The sequence below is a fragment of the Bos indicus genome, chromosome 6, assembly GCF_029378745.1.
Source record: "Bos indicus isolate NIAB-ARS_2022 breed Sahiwal x Tharparkar chromosome 6, NIAB-ARS_B.indTharparkar_mat_pri_1.0, whole genome shotgun sequence".
NCBI lineage: Eukaryota > Metazoa > Chordata > Mammalia > Artiodactyla > Bovidae > Bos > Bos indicus.
Window position 1 is genome coordinate 104,276,940 of NC_091765.1, and position 18,397 is coordinate 104,295,336.

General features: G+C 46.7%; 1 protein-coding gene and 1 non-coding gene across 4 annotated transcripts in view; both read left to right on the plus strand.

Moving 5' to 3' along the window:
- EVC2 (EvC ciliary complex subunit 2) overlaps positions 1 to 18,397 on the plus strand; it is a 165,045-nt gene that overhangs the window by 105,254 nt on the left and 41,394 nt on the right. For all 3 annotated transcript variants that reach the window (XM_070791783.1, XM_070791781.1, XM_070791782.1), the window contains exons 14-16: positions 6,465 to 6,919; positions 11,458 to 11,662; positions 18,180 to 18,302. In XM_070791783.1, coding sequence (XP_070647884.1) covers positions 6,465 to 6,919; positions 11,458 to 11,662; positions 18,180 to 18,302 — 783 coding nt within the window. The remainder of the gene's footprint in view (positions 1 to 6,464; positions 6,920 to 11,457; positions 11,663 to 18,179; positions 18,303 to 18,397) is intronic.
- LOC139183757 (U6 spliceosomal RNA) lies at positions 4,164 to 4,265 on the plus strand. The gene has a single exon (XR_011567374.1). It is a non-coding gene; the product is annotated as a U6 spliceosomal RNA (small nuclear RNA).

Here is an 18,397-nt window from a genome sequence, read left to right on the forward strand (position 1 = left end):
TCATAGAAAAAGCAAGAGAGTTCTAGTAAAACATCTACTTCTGCTTTATTGATTATGCCAAAGGCTTTGACTTTGTAGATCATAGCAAACTGTGGAAAATTCTTTAAGAGATGGGAATACCAGACCACCTTACCTGCCTCGCAGGTCAAGAAGCAACAGTTCAAACCGGACATGGAACAACAGACTGGTTCCAAATTGGGAAAGGAGTACGTCAAGTCTGTATATTGTCACCCTGCTTATTTAACTTATATGCAGAGTACATCATGCAAAATGGCAGGCTGGATGAAGCACAAGCTGGATTCAAGATTGCTGGGAGAAATATCAATAACCTCAGATATACAGATGAAACCACCGTTAGGGCAGAAAGTGAAGAACTAAAAAGCCTCTTGATGCAAGTGAAAGAGGAGAGTGAAAAAGTTGGCTTAAAACTCAACATTCTGAAAACTAAGATCATGGCATGTGGTCCCATCACTTCATGGCAAATAGATGGTGAAACAATGGAAACAGTGACAGACTTTATTTTCTTGGCCTCCAAAATCACTTGCAGATGGTGACTTCAGCCATGAAATTAAAAGATGCTTGCTCCTTGGAAGAAAAGCTATGACCAACCTAGACAGCATATTAAAAAGCAAAGACATTACTTTGCCAACAAAGGTCCATCTAGTCAAAGCTATGGTTTTTCCAGTAGTCATGTATGGATATGAGAGTTGGACTATAAAGAAAGCTGAGCACCAAAGAATTGATGCTTTAGAACTGTGGTATTGGAGAGGACTCTTGAGAGTCCCTTGGACTGCAAGGAGATCCAACTAATCAGTCCTAAAGGAAATCAGTCCTGAATATTCATTGGAAGGACTGATGTTGAAGCTGAAACTCCAATACTTTGGCCACCTGATACGAAGAACTGACTCCTTGGAAAAGACCTTGATGCCGGGAAAGATTGAAGGCAGGAGGAGAAGGGGACAACAGAGATGGTTGGATGGCATCACGGACTTGATGGACATGAGTTGAGTAAGCTCTGGGAGTTGGTGATGGACAGGGAAGCCTGGCGTGCTGCAGTCCATGGGGTCACAAAGCGTCGGACACAATTGAGTGACTGAACTGAACATCTTCCATTAGTTGGGAGTTTCAGTTCTGCAGAAGAGCTCATAGATATTGTTATATGTATCCCTTGAGGCAGAACCAGGACCCTGCCCCGAGGCTGCACTCTTGTTTCTTGACCCCTCCTCCCTTGTCTCCAGTCCCCTCCCTTACCTGATTAGAAACTATTTGAAAGGTTTCAGTGCCCAGGAGCCCCACAGGGTCCTGCTTGGTTTCAGAAGGAAGCTTAGATTTGGAATTTAGGAAGCTCAATTGAGCAGCCTGTCAGATAGAATTGAAGGAGCCCTAAGGTACAGACCTATGGGAGGCTCTAGTACTTGACCAGATCAGAAGTGATGAGACCATGTCCTGAGCATGGGAACAATGACAGATTCAGGAGATATGAGATGTCAGGATGACATAGGTGGCTGTCAGGATGACATAGGTGGTACCATTCAGGAGGGAAAGGGAAGCAGAATAACTTAAATTGATTGATAGAAAGTCTACTTTTATTACCGAGTGTTGGGCCCAACAGGAAGCTGTGATTCTTATCTCAGCCATTGAACTCCACCCCAACTTCAACATTGCCTCATCCATCTCCATTGGCTCAAGGATCAAAGCAATGGGGCTTATAGCCATATTTCTCTGATGGTCTGGCCTGGTTCATGGTTAGGATCTGCAAGGATGGATGAACTGCAGAAATTCCAGTGATTTTCCATGAATACAATTTCTTACAGTTGCTTTTGCTAAATCTTGTGAGTGCCACAGGGTGGGAATGCCACTCTGCAAAGGCAAAGGTTTGTGTTGTATCCCCAGCACTGAGGACACAGGTTCTTAATCTGTGTTCTTAACCAGGTTTTTAACCAGTATTTATAGAAGGAAGGAATTGACACTCTCAGGTCACCTGAACCCATGAACAAAAGATATGTTTGTGCAAAATAGAACCCAGACTATCTGCTGGGTACACTATTATAGGCTTTGCTTTTTATTTCTTCCTTATAATGAGAAGCTGGGTGTACAACTCCATGGACTATACAGTCTATGGAATTCTCCAGGCCAGAATACTGAAGTGGGTAGCCTTTCCCTTCTTCAATGGGTTTTCCCAACCCAGGGATTGAACCCAGGTCTCCCACATTACAGGGGGAATCTTTACCAGCTGAGCCACAGGGAAGGCCCATGGGTACACCATTATAAATAACACTGTGATTGACATCTCTGTGCATGTCAGCTTTTTTCCCATCACAGGGCCTTTTATACTTTCTGTTATTTCTTCCAGAAATATCCTTTCCCCCGTCTTCACTCGACTGAGGTATGACCTCACCCCTCAGGTCTCTCTCGCTGCTGCTGCTGCTAAGTCGCATCAGTTGTGTCCGACTCTGTGTGACCCCATAGACGGCAGCCCACCAGGCTTCCCCGTCCCTGGGATTCTCCAGGCAAGAACACTGGAGTGGGTTGCCATTTCCTTCTCCAATTCGTGAAAGTGAAAAGTGAAAGTGAAGTTGCTCAGTCGTGTCCGACTCCTAGCGACCCCATGGACTGCAGCCTACCAGGCTCCTCCGTCCATGGGATTTTCCAGGCAAGAGTACTAGAGTGGGGTGCCATTGCCTTCTCTGCAGGTCTCTCTTAGGGCTCCTTTATTTTTTAACATTTTTAAAATTCATAGTAGCATAATTATAGCAAATATAATTACATTTGATGATGGTTAGTCTTTTTTTTCTTTTCCATTATAGTTTATCACAAGATATTATATATAGTTCCCCATGCTCTACAGAAGGACCTTGTTGTTTATCCATATAGATTCTTTAAAAGGCCTCTGTGACCTCCTTATTTAAATTGTCTCTCATGGGTCTCAGGGTTTTTTCTCTTAGAATATCTTGATTTTCAGTTCCTATGTGCCTGGGATGTGGTAATAATAATAGCAGACATTCATTGAGGCCAACTCTGCACCAGGCCCTTCTCTAAGAGCTACCTACACATTTTATCTGGAGCAAAACGAGGACTGCAGCCCAAGAGGCAGCCTCTCTGATATCTCTGAGAGACTGCTCCAAAGCAGCCGTTGGGGAGGGTCAATATATAAGATTTTAGTGAAGGGGGAGTTCAGTACCATTAAGCACTCATTTTACAAAAGGTTTTTTGGTAGTCATGAGGATCTGATGTCACCATTGAAGGGATTTAGTGCTTCTCTAGATACGAGGAGATGCAAGGGTTGAGATCATAAAATCTCTTTCTAAAAACGTCCACCTATCTAGAGTCCTGTCCCACCAGGGTCCCTGGAGCACAGAGTGTCTCACTCACCCTGAACTCCCTCAGGGGAGTTGAAGGTCACCAGCCATAGCAGAATGGGCTTCAGTCTCCGTGGAGGCAGGGGGCAACTGCCTTTGTTGTTCAGTTGGCAATGTTCTTGGTAAGTGCCAATTTGTAGTTGACACACGTCTTAAGCAGCTCATTGACTCCTCACAGCTACTCTATGAGGTAGATCCTATTGTTATCCTCTTTTTATAGTTTAGGCACTGGACACACAGAGAGAGCTAGACATGCATTTGGGGTAACTCAGCTTGTAAGTGGAAGAGCCAGGATTGGAACCCAGGTGGTCTGCCTCTTGAGTTTTAACCTACTCAATAAATACGTGTTCAACAAAAGTCAAACAAATGAAGTTTTCACTACATTTTCAGTTATTTCCTTAAGAGTAATTTTCTTTTCTGGGGGCAGGGGACACTTATCAGCTTTATTAACTTACTTAAAAGCCATGAAACCTCAAACAAAAGAGGCAATGCTTAAAGTTCAGCTGGATGAAGCAAATTAAGCCTTTTCCTTTGCCTGGATCCTCACCATAAATCTTGCCTTTGAATTATCAAATTTGCCACCCCTTGCCTTGGGAATATTGTGATTAATAGAGACAGAGGCAGATTTTGTCTAGTCCAGGAGGTGAGAGCAAGAAAGAAAAAATACTGTGAGTGAAGAAGGTGGGAAAAAGATGCCCTGGATCCTTCTTTGAAACACATAAAAGATGATCACATTTTACTAAAGTTCAATCAAGTTACCTGCTCTTCTCCTTTGGGGGGGATGTGTTAAGAAGATAGAGTCTTGTGTTTGCTTTGGCAGCACATACACTAAAATTGGAATGATACAGAGAAGATTAGCATGGCCCCTGCATAAGGATGACATGCAAATTCGTTCCATATATTTTTATACTGATTCACATTGTTGTACAGCAGAAACTAACACAGCACTATGGAGAACAGTGTGGAGATTCCTTAAAAAACTGGAAATAGAACTGCCATATGACCCAGCAATCCCACTGCTGGGCATGCACACCAAGGAAACCAGAATTGAAAGAGACATGTGTACCCCAGTGTTCATCGCAGCACTGTTTATAATAGCCAGGACATAGAAGCAACCTAGATGTCCATCAGCAGATGAATGGATAAGAAAGCGGTGGTACATATACACAATGGAGTATTACTCAGCCATTAAAAAGAATACATTTGAATCAGTTCTAATGAGGTGGATGAAACTGGAGCCTATTATACAGAGTGAAGTAAGCCAGAAAGAAAAACACCAATACAGTATACTCATGCATATATATGGAATTTAGAAAGATGGTAACGACAACCCTGTGTGAGAGACAGCAAAAGAGACATAGATGTATAGAACAGTCTTTTGGACTCTATGGTGGGGGGGGGATGATTTGGGAGAATGGCATTAAAACATGTATAATATCATATAAGAAATGAATTGCCAGTCCAGGTTCCATGCAGGATACAGGAAGGTTGGGCATGGTGCACTGGGATGACCCAGAGGGATGGTATGGGGAGGGAGCTAGGAAGGGGGTTCAGGATGGGGAACACGTGTACACCTGTGGCGGATGCATGTTGATGTATAGCAAAACCAATACAATATTGTAAAGTAAAAAAATATGTATAAATTAATTAATTAATTTAAAAAAAGAAAAAAATTAGCCATTAATACTGAACACCACATACGACGAGAATCACTGGTGTATGTAATCTGCCACATTTCTAAAGCATGCAGTCACTCCTATTAATGTAAATTGAAGCCGGCTATACTGGTCTTGGGCTTCCCAGGTGGTGCAGTGGTGAAGAACCCACCTGCCAGTGCAGGAGACCAAGAGACCTGGGCTCGATCCCTGGTTCGGGAAGATTCCCCTGGAGGAAGAAATGGCAACCCCCTCCAGTATACTTGCCTGCAGAATCCCATGGACAGAGCAGCCTGGCAGGCTACAGTCTATAGGCTCACAAAGAGTTGGACATGACTGAAGCGACTTCATGGGGTCGCAAAGAGTCGGACACTACTGAGCAACTGAACTAAACTGAACTGAAGCGACTTCACGCACACGTGCACACACACTGCCCTTACCAAAGTTAATGTACTCATAAGGAAATCTTGAGAACTTTAGTGAAGTCACCTCTCCACAGCTCCTGGTGCTAATCCCAGAGGTCAAAGAATTGTTTTGATTGAGAAAAACACAAACATAACCGAAGGCAAGGGAAAAAAAAATAATCTTAATAGAAATGTCCTCTCTTGTCGTTTAAGGCTTGACTGCAGGGAGAAATCAATAGTCCTTCCAACTCTGAACACACTCTTGAAGTATTTCTCTCCTGTTGGCCTATTTGCAGAAAAATTTAGTTGGTTTTCCTTTTATTTCTTCTAGTATTTACAATAATTTTAAATTTTTAATTGAGGATAATTGCTTTACAAACTTGTGTTGGTTTTTGCTGTACAACAAAGTGATTTAGCCATAAATGTGTATATATATATATATATACACATACCTTATATATATAAACACACACACATACATACATAGCTTATATATATATACACATACATACCTTATATATATATATATACATACATACCTTATATATATATACATGCATACCTTTTATATACATATACATACATACCATATATATATATATAAGCCATGTATATATATATACATATATATATATGCCTCCTTCCCCACACCCCAGCCTGACTCTCTAGGTCATCCTTGAGGGCCAGGCTGGGCTTCCTGTGCTACACAGCAGGTTCCCACTAGCTATCTGTTTTACACATGGTGGTGTATATATGTCAGTGTTACACTCTCAACTTAGTTGGTTTTAGAAGAGCAAAGCATTCATTCAAAGTAACCATTCAGTAGTTCCTTTCTCCTCTGCTGCTGTCATACTTTGGCTTTCTCCATCGGTCTTTAAGAACATCAGTTCCTTTTTTTAAAGAATAATTTGCCAAATGTGCCATAGTTGGGGAAAGGGCTGTTGATATTCTGCGCCTCCTGCAACTATTCCCCAAAGTGTTTTCTTGAGGGCTGTACCTGCCAAGCCCCGCCCCCTGCTAATTGTCTGCTCTGGAATTGCTGGCAGCACAAGGAACAGCGGAGGGAGCAGCTATCCATCGCTGAAGCCTCTGGGGCTGCTGAGGATGCCGGCCAGTACCTGGGCCAGTGGCGGGGCCTGATGGCTGAGCACAGCGCCGCCCTGGAGGAGCTGCAGGAGCGCCTGGACCAGGCTGCCCTGGACGAGCTCAGGGCCCTGACCCTCTCGCTGTCCGAGAAAGCCACGGAGGAGCTGCGGCGCCTGCAGAACTCAGGAATGACCCAGGAGCTACTCAAGCGTGGGGTGCCTTGGCTCTTCCTGCAGCAGATCCTGGAGGAGCACAGCAGGGACCTGGCAGCCAGGGCCGAGAGGCTGGAGGGCGAGGAGAGGGACCGGGGCCAGGAGGGCGTCCAGAGCGTGAGGCAGAGACTGAAGGACGATGCGCTGGAGGCCTCCACGGAGGAGCAGGCGGAGCTGAGACACTGGGAGCACTTGATCTTCACGTGAGTCTTAATCCCTGTGTGTTGCCCTCTCCTCCTCTGTTCCTATTGGTGGGGGAGGGATTCCACCTGCTTCCACCTGCTGGTTATGGGCATAGCCAGACACATGACACCTGATCCTGAGTCTGAGATTTGATGTGGCCCAAAGGTGGGGCTTTGGCCACCTGATGCAAAGAACTGACTCATTTGAAAAGACCCTGATGCTGGGAAAGATTGAGGGCAGGAGGAGAATGGGACAACAGAGGATGAGATGGTTGGATGGCATCACTGACTCAATGGACATGAGTTTGAGTAAACTCCAGGACCCAGAGGCCTGGCATGCTGCAGTCCATGGAGTCACAAAGAGTCGGACATGACAGCAACTGAATTAAACTAAAATAAAGGGGGCCTTTGGTTGTGTGATACATGCCAGCAAAGCTTTGGCAGCTATTTGGGGGTGGTACATCAGATTGGAAACTGGAGGAGCCTCAAACACCACCTGCATAGGGCAACAGAAAGGAATGAAATGTGGGCAGTGTATAACAAAAATCTGGGTTTAAATCCCAGCACCACCACCAGTTGTCTGAGTGTAGACAAGTTACTTAACCTCTCTGAGCCTCATCTTTCTTGTCTGTGGAATGGGATGACAATGCTCAGTCATTTATGGTGTTTTGAGTAGCACATGATGCTACTGGGTTGTTAGAAAGTGAAGAAAGCATTTTATAAGAAGTCGGGAGGTAAAATTTCTAGTTCTGATTCCATGACTCAGTGATACCCTCAAGGATTCAGCCCTCAACACCTTTCTGCTCTGCTATACTCAATGTGCTGCCTTGGTCCTTGGGCTCATCCCTTCATGGTTTCATGATGGCTGCTGCAGCTCCAGGCAACACACACATCATCTCTTTCAAACATCTGCAGCATTGATCTTCCCTATCCTATTGGGCAGGACTACATCATAAGTCCATGCCAAACTGTTCACCTGCTAGGAGGCTGAAAAGGCCATGATTGTCTTAGACTAGAGGGCAGCACTTCTTCTTTAGGCTTCGAGGGCTACATGGTTTCTGTAGCAGCTATTCAACTCTGGCCGCAGCGTGAAAGCAGCTACAGACAACCCATAAACAAACATCACTGTGTTCCAATAGAACTTTATTGACAAAAACAAACAGTGGGCCAGATTTGGTCCATAAGCCACAGATTGCCAATTCCTGCCTTAGACCACTCAGGATTCCCTCCCTTGGGCTACTAGGGGTGTTTATATCTCCAACATTGTTGGAGGATAACCCCTGTAAACAAAAGCTGAGCTGACAAGGGACAAGGAAGTGACTCTAGATTAGACCATTAGATCACCATCTAGTAAAATGCCAACTCCCAGCATTGACGAGGGGTTGCATGAACGAGTATGTCAGTCTTTTAACACAACCTTTGATCAGAAATAAGTGGATGGTAAGAGGTACCTGCCATCATCACCACCATCATTCCTATGCAGGAAGAACTCAGATTATCAGGAGGAGAACAGACACACAGGTAGATGATTGTGATGAGCAAAGCAGGAGCAATTAACCAGGTGATCATGTGGAGGATCAGGATCTTTACCACGATAGGAAGGAGGTACATTTTAGGTGCTAGCCTCTGAGCTGGTACTGGGAGCTAGAAATGAGGGGACCTTACCCACTGGTGCTGTGCTGAGAGGAGGCAGGACTGGGTGGTGAGCAGCTTAGTGGGTCCTTGTCTGGGTGTGAAATGGGAAGACCAGTCTCACTGCACAAAGAAACAAAATCAAAAGCCCCACCAACAGCAGCACAGTGGAGAGAAACAATAACCCCACCTCCCTAGTCTACTTATTTAGAGTAATAGAAACTGTTTACCTATAAGGGCAGAGTTGTGGGCATTTGGCTATAACTTAGTGCTACTTCCTTAAACCAATGGACCCACCAATCAATATTCCATTTCTCTTTGAACAAAGCAACCTAGAAAACCCTATTCAAGCGAATAAACAAAACCAAAGCCCTTTGACCATTCTTTCTTCAGTGTGACCATTCCACAGTTTAACTTGGATCTTAGCCACAATTTCAATTCTGAATCTACAGCTCTTTTGATTAGAAATGGTTATATTGACATAGGACATCCTAGGTGGCTTAGTGGTAAAGAATCCACTTGGCAAAGCAGGAGACGCAGGATACATGGGTTCAATTCCTGGATCAGGAAGATCCTCTGGAGGAGGAAATGGCAATGCACTCCAGTATTCTTGCCTGGAGAATTCCATTGACAGAGAAGCCTGGTGGGCTAGAGTCAATAGGGGTTGCAAAGAATTGGACACAACTTAGCAACTGAGCACATACACACTTATTGACATAGGATCATAGAGAGGGTATTGGGGGTTGGGGGGGGGCGGGTAGGGGAAGGAGTCCCTCCCAGTATATCTGCTCAGTCTGTCTGTCCACCTCCTCTCTTGAGCCCCATGCTGCTTGCTTGACATCTGTGGTCTTCTCCACCTGCATCAAAGCCTGGGCTCTCCTTGAACCCTTTCAGGGACACCAGATAGCAGAACGTCGTTCTGCAATGCCCATCCTTCCTTGGTGGCAGTAACATCCATGGAGCAGGGTCCTCCTGGACTCTGTGATGCAGTGTCTCTGCCTTAAGTGCTCTTCCCTGGGGACTGACCCTCCGCCCAGCAAGGAGAGTCCCCAGGTGTTGTGGAGAGGGAGGTTATCTTGGTGTGGCTGAAGTGACCTCTCCCTTCTTTCTCATCTCTCTTTTTTTCATGATTCTGTCCTTGTTTAGCTCACAGTCTTTGTTAGTTTTTGTTGACTTGAACAAACAAGATGCTGTCTTCTCCAAGCCCATACAAATCAGACCCTTAAATGCCACTTCTTATTTGTACAAGCTGTTCTCAGCAGTAATTATTCAGTTCAATCTGCATTTGACCAAAGTCTCTTTGCTCCATCCAACCTGTTTGAGCTGGCTTTTTAAAGTCTGTGGATTGGACTTGACATTCTCATTACTGGATGGTCACCTTCTTCACCTTCATTTGGTTCCATTTTTCTGGAATATTACTAAAGCTGCCGCTGATAAAACAGGAAAAGAGAAATCTTACTTTTCTATCAGAAAACCTCTATGATTTTCCCTAGGGTTAAAGAGGGTCAACAACAGTATACACGATGTGAGTCTGCTTATATACTTTGCTTATTTAAGACTCTAAGAGGTTGCAGCCTTTATTTCTGAGGCATTAAGTAGAAATGACGTTGCACAATAGTTTGGAAACATGTTTTTATAAGTTTCCTGATTTCAAGTGGGATGGAGTTGCTGTACACCTGGTCTGAGGAAGTGAGAATTCATCAAGATGCATATTTTACCAAAGTCTTTAAGACCTTGTTTCTAAACTCCTGCCTGTATGTTAAACTCCTGCAGGGCAAAGACAGTCTCCCGTGTTCCTGTATGATCCTGGTGCCTATCTAGCTGAGCATCAAGACCAGACCACCCAGCACACGTGTGCATGTCCAGTTGTATCCAACACTGTATTCTCATAGACTGTAGCCCCCCAGGCTCCTCTGCCCATGCAGTTCTCCAGACAAGCATAACTGGAGTGGGCTGCCATTTCTTTCTCCAGGGAATCTTCCCAACCCAGAGATCAAACCCTCATCTCTTGCATCTCCTGCATTGGCAGGCATACTCTTTACTGCTAGGCACCACCTGGGAAGTCCCTAGACCACCCAGGGAAGAATAAAGACTCAGATTCATTTCAGAGTTACTTTCACCTTAGAGGCCACATAAGCAGCAAATATGTAGGGCAAGGATTTCCATGAAGGAAGGTACAAAGGAGCAGCTGTGGTTTCCTTATGTGCTTCAGAAAAATTGATGGGTCCCATGGAACCCTGTGGGCTTGAGGCCTTCAGACTGTTTCTGGTTGGGGGCCCACATCAGCTCTGATAGTCTTATTCTGTTCCCAGGAGAGAACTTTCTAGCTGAGCCGAAATTGCACACCCCTCCATGGAAATTTGGGCCTGATAGACCTGGCCCTGGCCTCCCACAGCAATGTCCTGCAGGTATTTCCAAATTTTAAAGCATCCGCAAAGTGAATTTTCTGCAGCCAGTGCTGATCAGACATTGCCAGAATAATCAAACAGATGATACGATTTCATATCTAACACAATATGGTGGCTCAGTGCTAAAGAATCAGTCTGCTAATGCAGGAAACACGGGGTCAATCCCTGGGTGGGGAAGATCCCCCGAAGAAAGAAATGACAACTCACTCCAATATTCTTGATTGGAGAATCCCTTGGACAGAGGAGCCTGGAGGGCTACAGTCCATGGGGGTCACAGAGAGATACAACTGAGCAACTGAGCGCACACACACACACACACACACACACCAGCATGACACACATTAGGTGCTGAAGAAACCCATGTGGAATGAATGCCTGATCCAGGAGATGGCGGGCGTTTCCGGACATGGATTTGACTAATGGAATCTGAGCTTTGAATTTCCACTTACCCATCCCCAGCACAACCCACCCTGTCTTCTTTTTTTTTGCAAGAACAGACCACTCTTCTTGCTTTTCCAGGAAGCTCTGCTCTTCTGCCTTCTCCCTGTCCGAAGAGGAGCTGCTTGGGATGAGGCAGGAAGTTCACGGCTGCTTCGCTCAGATGGACAGGAGCTTGGCCCTCCCCAAAATCCGGGCCCGAGTCCTGCTGCAACGATTCCAGACAGCTTGGCGAGAAGCAGAGTTCCTCAAACTGGACCAGGCCATGACTGCCCCTGAGCTGCAGGTAGGATGGGTGTCTCGGGGCCTCGTGCTGGCAGAGGCAGGGCCTTCTCCAGCTGCTGAGGCTGTAGAATCCAGCTCCAGTGCCGCCCTCAGCCCTCGCCATGTAGCATCGGGCATTCCCGGAACCGCCTTAAGTTCTGTAGTGGACACCCTGGTACCTGGCTTTGCACTGTCCACCAGCAGTTATGAGTCTCCACCACTCATGGTTCACAGGTCCACCCCTCTCCTGGGTGTTGATTGCCCTTGGTGGTGGGAGCCACCTGGCCTGAGAGGTGACTTTCCCTCCTGCCCCTCCTGTAGCCACAGCCAGTGACCCGTGCAGGAGGCTTGTGTAAGTGGTATAAGGAAGATGCTCACTTCGGCTCAGGTGGAAAAGGGCATCTCTGATCCCAGGGCTTGGAGGGTGATTTACAGATGCCTGTGTGGGCTAAGTCATTTCAGTCGTGTCTGACTCTTTGCAACCCCATGGACTGTAGCCCACCAGGCTCCTCTGTCCATGGGATTCTCCAGGCAAGAATACTGGAATGGGCTGCCATGCCCTCCTCCAGGGGTCTTCCTGACCCAGGGATCGAACCCGAGTCTTCTGCATTGGCAGGTGTGTTCTCTACCACTAATGCCACTGGGAAAGCCCTGACACGCCTATAGTGAGCACCTGTTGCATGCCATCGAGAGGCAACTCTTGGGTGCTGGGTTTACTCCGGAGCCCCCCATGGGCCAGTCAAGGCCAGAGCCCCCACCTTACCTAGCCCTTTCCTCCTCCTGTCCTGGTTCCCACACCTCCTGTGGCTTGCTCTGAACTCCTCTCTCAGGAAACAGCGTTCACCCCAGTCCCTGCTGTCTCTGGCTCTGCCTCCGGGGAACCTGACCTCTACAAGGCCTTTGAACTTGCTGTTTCCTCTGCCAGGAACATCACAGGGCCAACTCTTTGCTGTTTCTTCACATCTCAGTTCAGATGTCATCTACACAGAGGTCCTCCCTGAGCACTATCCAAAGTCAGCACCTCTGCAAGCATCCTTCAGAATGCTGTGTTCTTGCTTCTTCGTAGAATTGATCGCGATTTGAAATGTCCTGGTTGCTCAATGTACTCATGGTCTGTGCACCAGCCCCCACCAACAAGCTCCCTGTTTGTAGTTCCCATTCACCACTCCATCCCAGCATCTAGAATGTGCTTGGTGCTTAGTAGGTGTGCAGTGAGTGTTATTGACTGAACCAACCAACCAGCAGATGTGGGCAGAATGTGGGGGACTTCCCTTGAGGTGATATCACATTGATGTTGAAAGCATTTCACATCACTTACACTTCTGTCAACTCAGCTGTGGCTAACAGCAGGGCCGGGAGTAGGTGTTCTGTCCTCATGTTACAGATGAGAAAACTGACCGAGAGGAAAAGTGAATTAATTGACTGAGGTAGGACAGAGTAGAAGGACTGGTCTTGGAGCTGGTGCTTTCTGACTTTAAACCCAGTGCTTCTCCTTGAGGAGGAAAAAAAAAAATTCAGCCACATCCTTTCTGAATAAAATCAGTGAACAGCACCAACTTGGAAGATTTTATATCGTTTCACATTAAAAAAAAAAAGGGGCTTCCTGGGTGGCGCTAGTGGTGAAGAATCGCCTGCTGATGCAGCAGACATAAACGACTCGGGTTCAGTCCCTGGGTCAGGAAGATCCCCTGGAGAAGGAAATGGCAACCCATTCCAGTATTCTTGCCTAGAAAATTCCACAGACAGAGGGGCCTGGCGGGCTACAGTCCACGGGGTCGCAAAGAGTTGGACATGATGACTTAGTATGCACATTAAAAAAAAATAGTGAGTTGAGAATTCCCTGGCAGTCCAGTGGTTAGAACTCTATGCTTCCACTGCAGGGACCCTGGGTTCCATTCCTGGTTGGGGAACTAAGATCCCAGAGGCTCTGCAGCACGGCCTAAATAAATAAATACATGAAAATAGTTTTTCAAAAACGTTATGATTTTATTTTGAAGTGTTTTTTTTTTTTCTATTTCTCTTATTAGAATGTTGCAAGATATATAAAATGGTGATACTTACAGAGTTAGGAACAGGTTATACCCAAAAATGTGTAAAAGGTTTTGGAAGAGTGAGTTTAAAAATATATATATATATCCATGTAACTGAACTGAAGTGTGTTTCCCTTGCTTTTGAGCTGGACCAAGGACTGAAGGGCTGATCCCAGCAGGAATTAACTGTCTGACTGTAAGCTGTTCAAAGTTCTGGATTTTGAAAGTGAATTGGCCTTGTGTCCCAGAGGGGCAGAGCATCTGCCCTGGGCCTAAGGTTGGTCCCTGGAAACCCTGTAGAGATGTATGGGCAGAGGTGAGGGATGGAGCCTGTGGTTGGCTGAGCCTGGGTATCTTCACCAGCAGCACCATGAGAAGAGCATCATGGTGGGCAGACCTGGGAGGGCACCCCAGGAGCCACTCCATCACCAGGCTCTCCTCCCCTGCCAGCCTGGGGGTGTGGGCGAGTTATCCTGCAGGCAAGCGAGCTGGAAGCTCGGACCTAAAAGATTTTTATTCTTATTTTATCTTATTTATTTTAGCCTTCTTTTTCTTATCCATCATTTTTTCATCTATAAAATGAGTAAAAGGAAGATAACTGTGGGAATTGTTCAGTCCCAAAGTTGTGTCTGACTCTTTGTGGCCCCATGCACTGCAGTGCACCAGGCTTCCCTGTCCTTCACCATCTCCTGGAGTGTGTTCAAATTCATGTCCATCGGGCGGTGATGCCATCCAGCCACCTCATCCTCTGTCATCCCCTTCTCCTCCTGCCTTCAGTCTTTCCCAGCATCAGGGTCTTTTCAAATGAGTCAGTTCTTCGCATCAGGTGGTCAAAAGTATTGGGGTTTCAGCTTCAACATCAGTCCTTCCAATGAACACCCAGGACTGATCTCCTTTAAGATGGACTGGTTGGATCTCCTTGCAGTCCAAGGGACCCTCAAGAGTCTTCTCCAACACCACAGTTCAAAAGCATCAATTCTTCGGTGCTTAACTTTCTTTATAGTCCAACTCTCACATCTATATATGACCACTGGAAAAACCATAGCCTTGACTAGACGGACCTTTGTTGGCAAAGTAATGTCTTTGCTTTTTAATATGCTGTCTAGGTTGGTCATCAGAGAAGGCAATGTTACCCCACTCCAGTACTCTTGCCTGGAAAATCCCATGGACGGAGGAGCCTGGTGGGCTGCAGTCCATGGGGTCGCACAGAGTCGGACATGACTGAGCAACTTCACTTTCACTTTTCACTTTCATGCATCGGAGAAGGAAATGGCAACCCACTCCAGTGTTCTTGTCTGGAGAATCCCAGGGACGGGGGAGCCTGCTGGGCTGCCGTCTATGGGGTTGCACAGAGTTGGACACGACTGAAGTGACTTAGCAGCAGCAGCAGGTTGGTCATAATAACTTTCCTTCCAAGGAGTAAGCGTCTTTTAACTTCATGGCTGCAATCACCATCTGCAGTGATTTTGGAGCCCAGAAAAATAAAGTCAGCCATTGTTTCCACTGTTTCCCCATCTATTTGCCATGAAATGATGGGACTGGATGCCATGATCTTCGTTTTCTGAATGTTGAGCTTTAAGCCAACCTTTTCACTTTCCTCTTTCACTTTCATCAAGAGGCTCTTTAGTTCTTCTTCACTTTATGCCATAAGGGTGGTGTCATCTGCATATCTGAGGTTATTGATATTTCTCCTGGCAATCTTGATTCCAGCTTGTGCTTCCTCCAGCCCAGCGTTTCTCATGGTGTACTCTGCATAGAAGTTAAATAAGCAGGGTGACAATATACAGCCTTGACGTACTCCTTTTCCTATTTGGAACCAGTCTGTTGTTCCATGTCCAGTTCTAACTGTTGCTTCCTGATCTGCATACAGGTTTCTCAAGAGGCAGGTCAGGTGCTCTGGTATTCCCATCTCTTGAAGAATTTTCCACAGTTTATTGTGATCCACCCAGTCAAAGGCTTTGGCATAGTCAATAAAGCAGAAGTAGATGTTTTTCTGGAACTCTCTTGCTTTTTCCACGATCCAGCGGATGTTGGCAATTTGATCTCTGGTTCCTCTGCCTTTTCTAAAACCAGCTTGAACATCTGGAATTTCACAGTTCACGTATTGCTGAAGCCTGGCTTGGAGACTTTTAAGCATTACTTTACTAGCGTGTGAGATGAGTGCAATTGTGCGGTAGTTTGAGCATTCTTTAGCATTGCCTTTCTTTGGAATTGGAATGAACACTGACCTTTTCCAGTCCTGTGGCCACTGCTGAATTTTCCAAATTTTCTTGCATATTGAGTGCAGCACTTTCACAGCATCATCTTTCAGAATTTGACATAGCTTGACTGGAATTCCACCACCTCCACTAGCTTTGTTCATAGTGATGCTTCCTAAGGCCCGCTTGACTTCACATTCCTGGATGTCTGGCTCTAGATGAGTGATCACACCAGTGTCTGAGGCTCTCGTAAACTCTTACAGACATGTAAGTCAGATTGCTCCCTCCTCTTTCCTTCAAGCCTTTCCTTGGCACTTTCTGCTAGGATACAAGTTCTACTGTGGTCTCAAGGTCTCTACTGTGGTCTCCACCTAATCTGACCCTTGATTGGCCATGTGCTGGTAAACTGACTCTGGATGGAAGTTCATTGTTCCTGATTTGTAGCATTTTCCCATTTCCCTCATGTCAGTACCCATTCTAAGGTCAACTGACTTGACATCACAGCACGTGGGCACTGAGAGAGGTGTACATGATCAGACCCTCTGTCCCACTCTGGCTTCACCCTGTCCCAGTGCCAATCCTCGCTCTAGGTTTTAGGATCTTACCCTCCAGGCCAGCTCTGTTCCTCAGAGGCCCTGACTCACAATTTCCTTCTTTTGTGTGGTCTCACCTCCTTTAGAACAGGAGATTAAAACTGTAGTTCACTCATGGAGTGAGTGAACCCAGCCTGAGTGCTTAAAGACATTGGGCTCAGGGGTCTGGAGGCTCACTGTCGAGTTCTCAGGGCTCCTGTGATGTGGCTGAGGCCACTGATTCTTTTCTCCTGGCCTCGTCTCCTCCTCTGTCCAATGGGGCATCTGAACTCAGTGAATTATCCTTTAGGTGCTTGCCTCCTCTGAGTGGGCTAGGGCAAGCCCTGAGGACATGCTGGTCCCCTCTAGTATTATCACCATGGTCATGAGAGTCAGGGCGGAGACTGGTGGGCAGGCCTGAGTCCAGGTCGAGAGCAGGCTCTGGGAGCTCATGGCAATGAAAGAGAGGAGCAAGGGTGGGCATGTGAGCCAGGGAGCGCAAAGCACCAGCCCTCGCGGGAGTGACCACTGACCACATGTTGCTCTGAGCCTCTTAGGTGGGGTGTGTTACGTCGCGTTGGTTGTGCTCCCTCGGGCTGTGCTGCACTGGGCTGTTGTGCTGTGTTACGTCATGCCCTGTTGTCACATTCTCAGGTTACGTACCTTCTGTTGTCACAGAACTCTGCCATGTCATAGCTATAGCCTGTGGTGTGTTATATTGGATTGTGTTATGCTGTGTGTATTGTGTCACATTGTTGTGTTTCGTATGTTATATTATGTTGTTATGTTTATGTGGTTTAGGGCCTCCCCGGGTGGCTCAGTAAAGAATCCACCTGCAATGCAGGAGACCTGGGTTTGATCCCTGGGCTGGGAAGATCCCCTGGAGAAGGGAATGGCTACCCACTCCAGTATTCTTGCTTGGAGAAGCCCATGGACAGAGGAGCCATGGGGTCACAAAGTGGGACACGACTAAGTGACTAACACTTATGTTACATTGTGTTTTGTTTTGGCAGTAATCTTGTGAGGTAGGCACTATTATCTCTGAGGCTCAGAGATTGTAGCATCTGCTACACTCATTCATTCATTTTTTGAATATCAGTTTACTGAGCACCCACGACCTCTTCCTTAATCCCTCTCACATTTGCTGTGGGCTTCAGATCTTTGGGGTCTGTTCCCAGATTTTCACACTCCTGACACCTTGTCCTGCCAGGCTCAGCTGCAGTGTCACTTCCTCACATTTGGGAGCAGCTAGTATGTGTGTGCAGGGTGTGCAGATTGCTGTTCTAGGAGGATGGTCAATGTCAACACCCCCTGCCCCGGCCCTCAAGCACAGTGCTTCCTTGAATGGATGCATGCAGATGTCCTCAGCAGCCATTCACCTCTGCAGGCATGTCCCCGTCCACCCAACATGAGATAACAGCCAGCACGCTCATTCCATCACCTTGTCTTCATGGTGCTCTCTGAACCTCTGAGAGTGTCTTTTTCCATCTGCAAAGCTCCGGTGCTGCCCACAGGCAACCTTCTCCTCCCCTTGGTGGGACGAGCCCCCAGAGTATGCCAAGACCAAAGGCCAGTGCCCGGAGCTCCTTCCAGGAAAGGCTTCATCTCTCCACCCCTCTCTGGCTAAGACAGCTGTGCACTGCAGAGAGCTGCAGGAGTCTCTCTGGGCTTGAGGAGATTGAGGGCTGCACCCGCCTGCTGGTGATCACTTTCTCACCCATGTTTTCTCCCCACTCCAGCCACAGTCCAAGGCCAGAAAGCCACGCTCCAAGAGCAGAAGCAAGATAGACCTTTTGAAGAAGTGCACTGAAGATAAAATTCAGCTGTTCAAGGAACAGGCTCCCGAAGACCTGGTTGAAAAGGTCAGTGTTTCGTTCATCACAGGGCTGGCCACCGCCTGGTTTGAGGGCACACAGAGCCCTCAGGGGCTGTAAGTGTCCGCCTCCATCCTGCACCT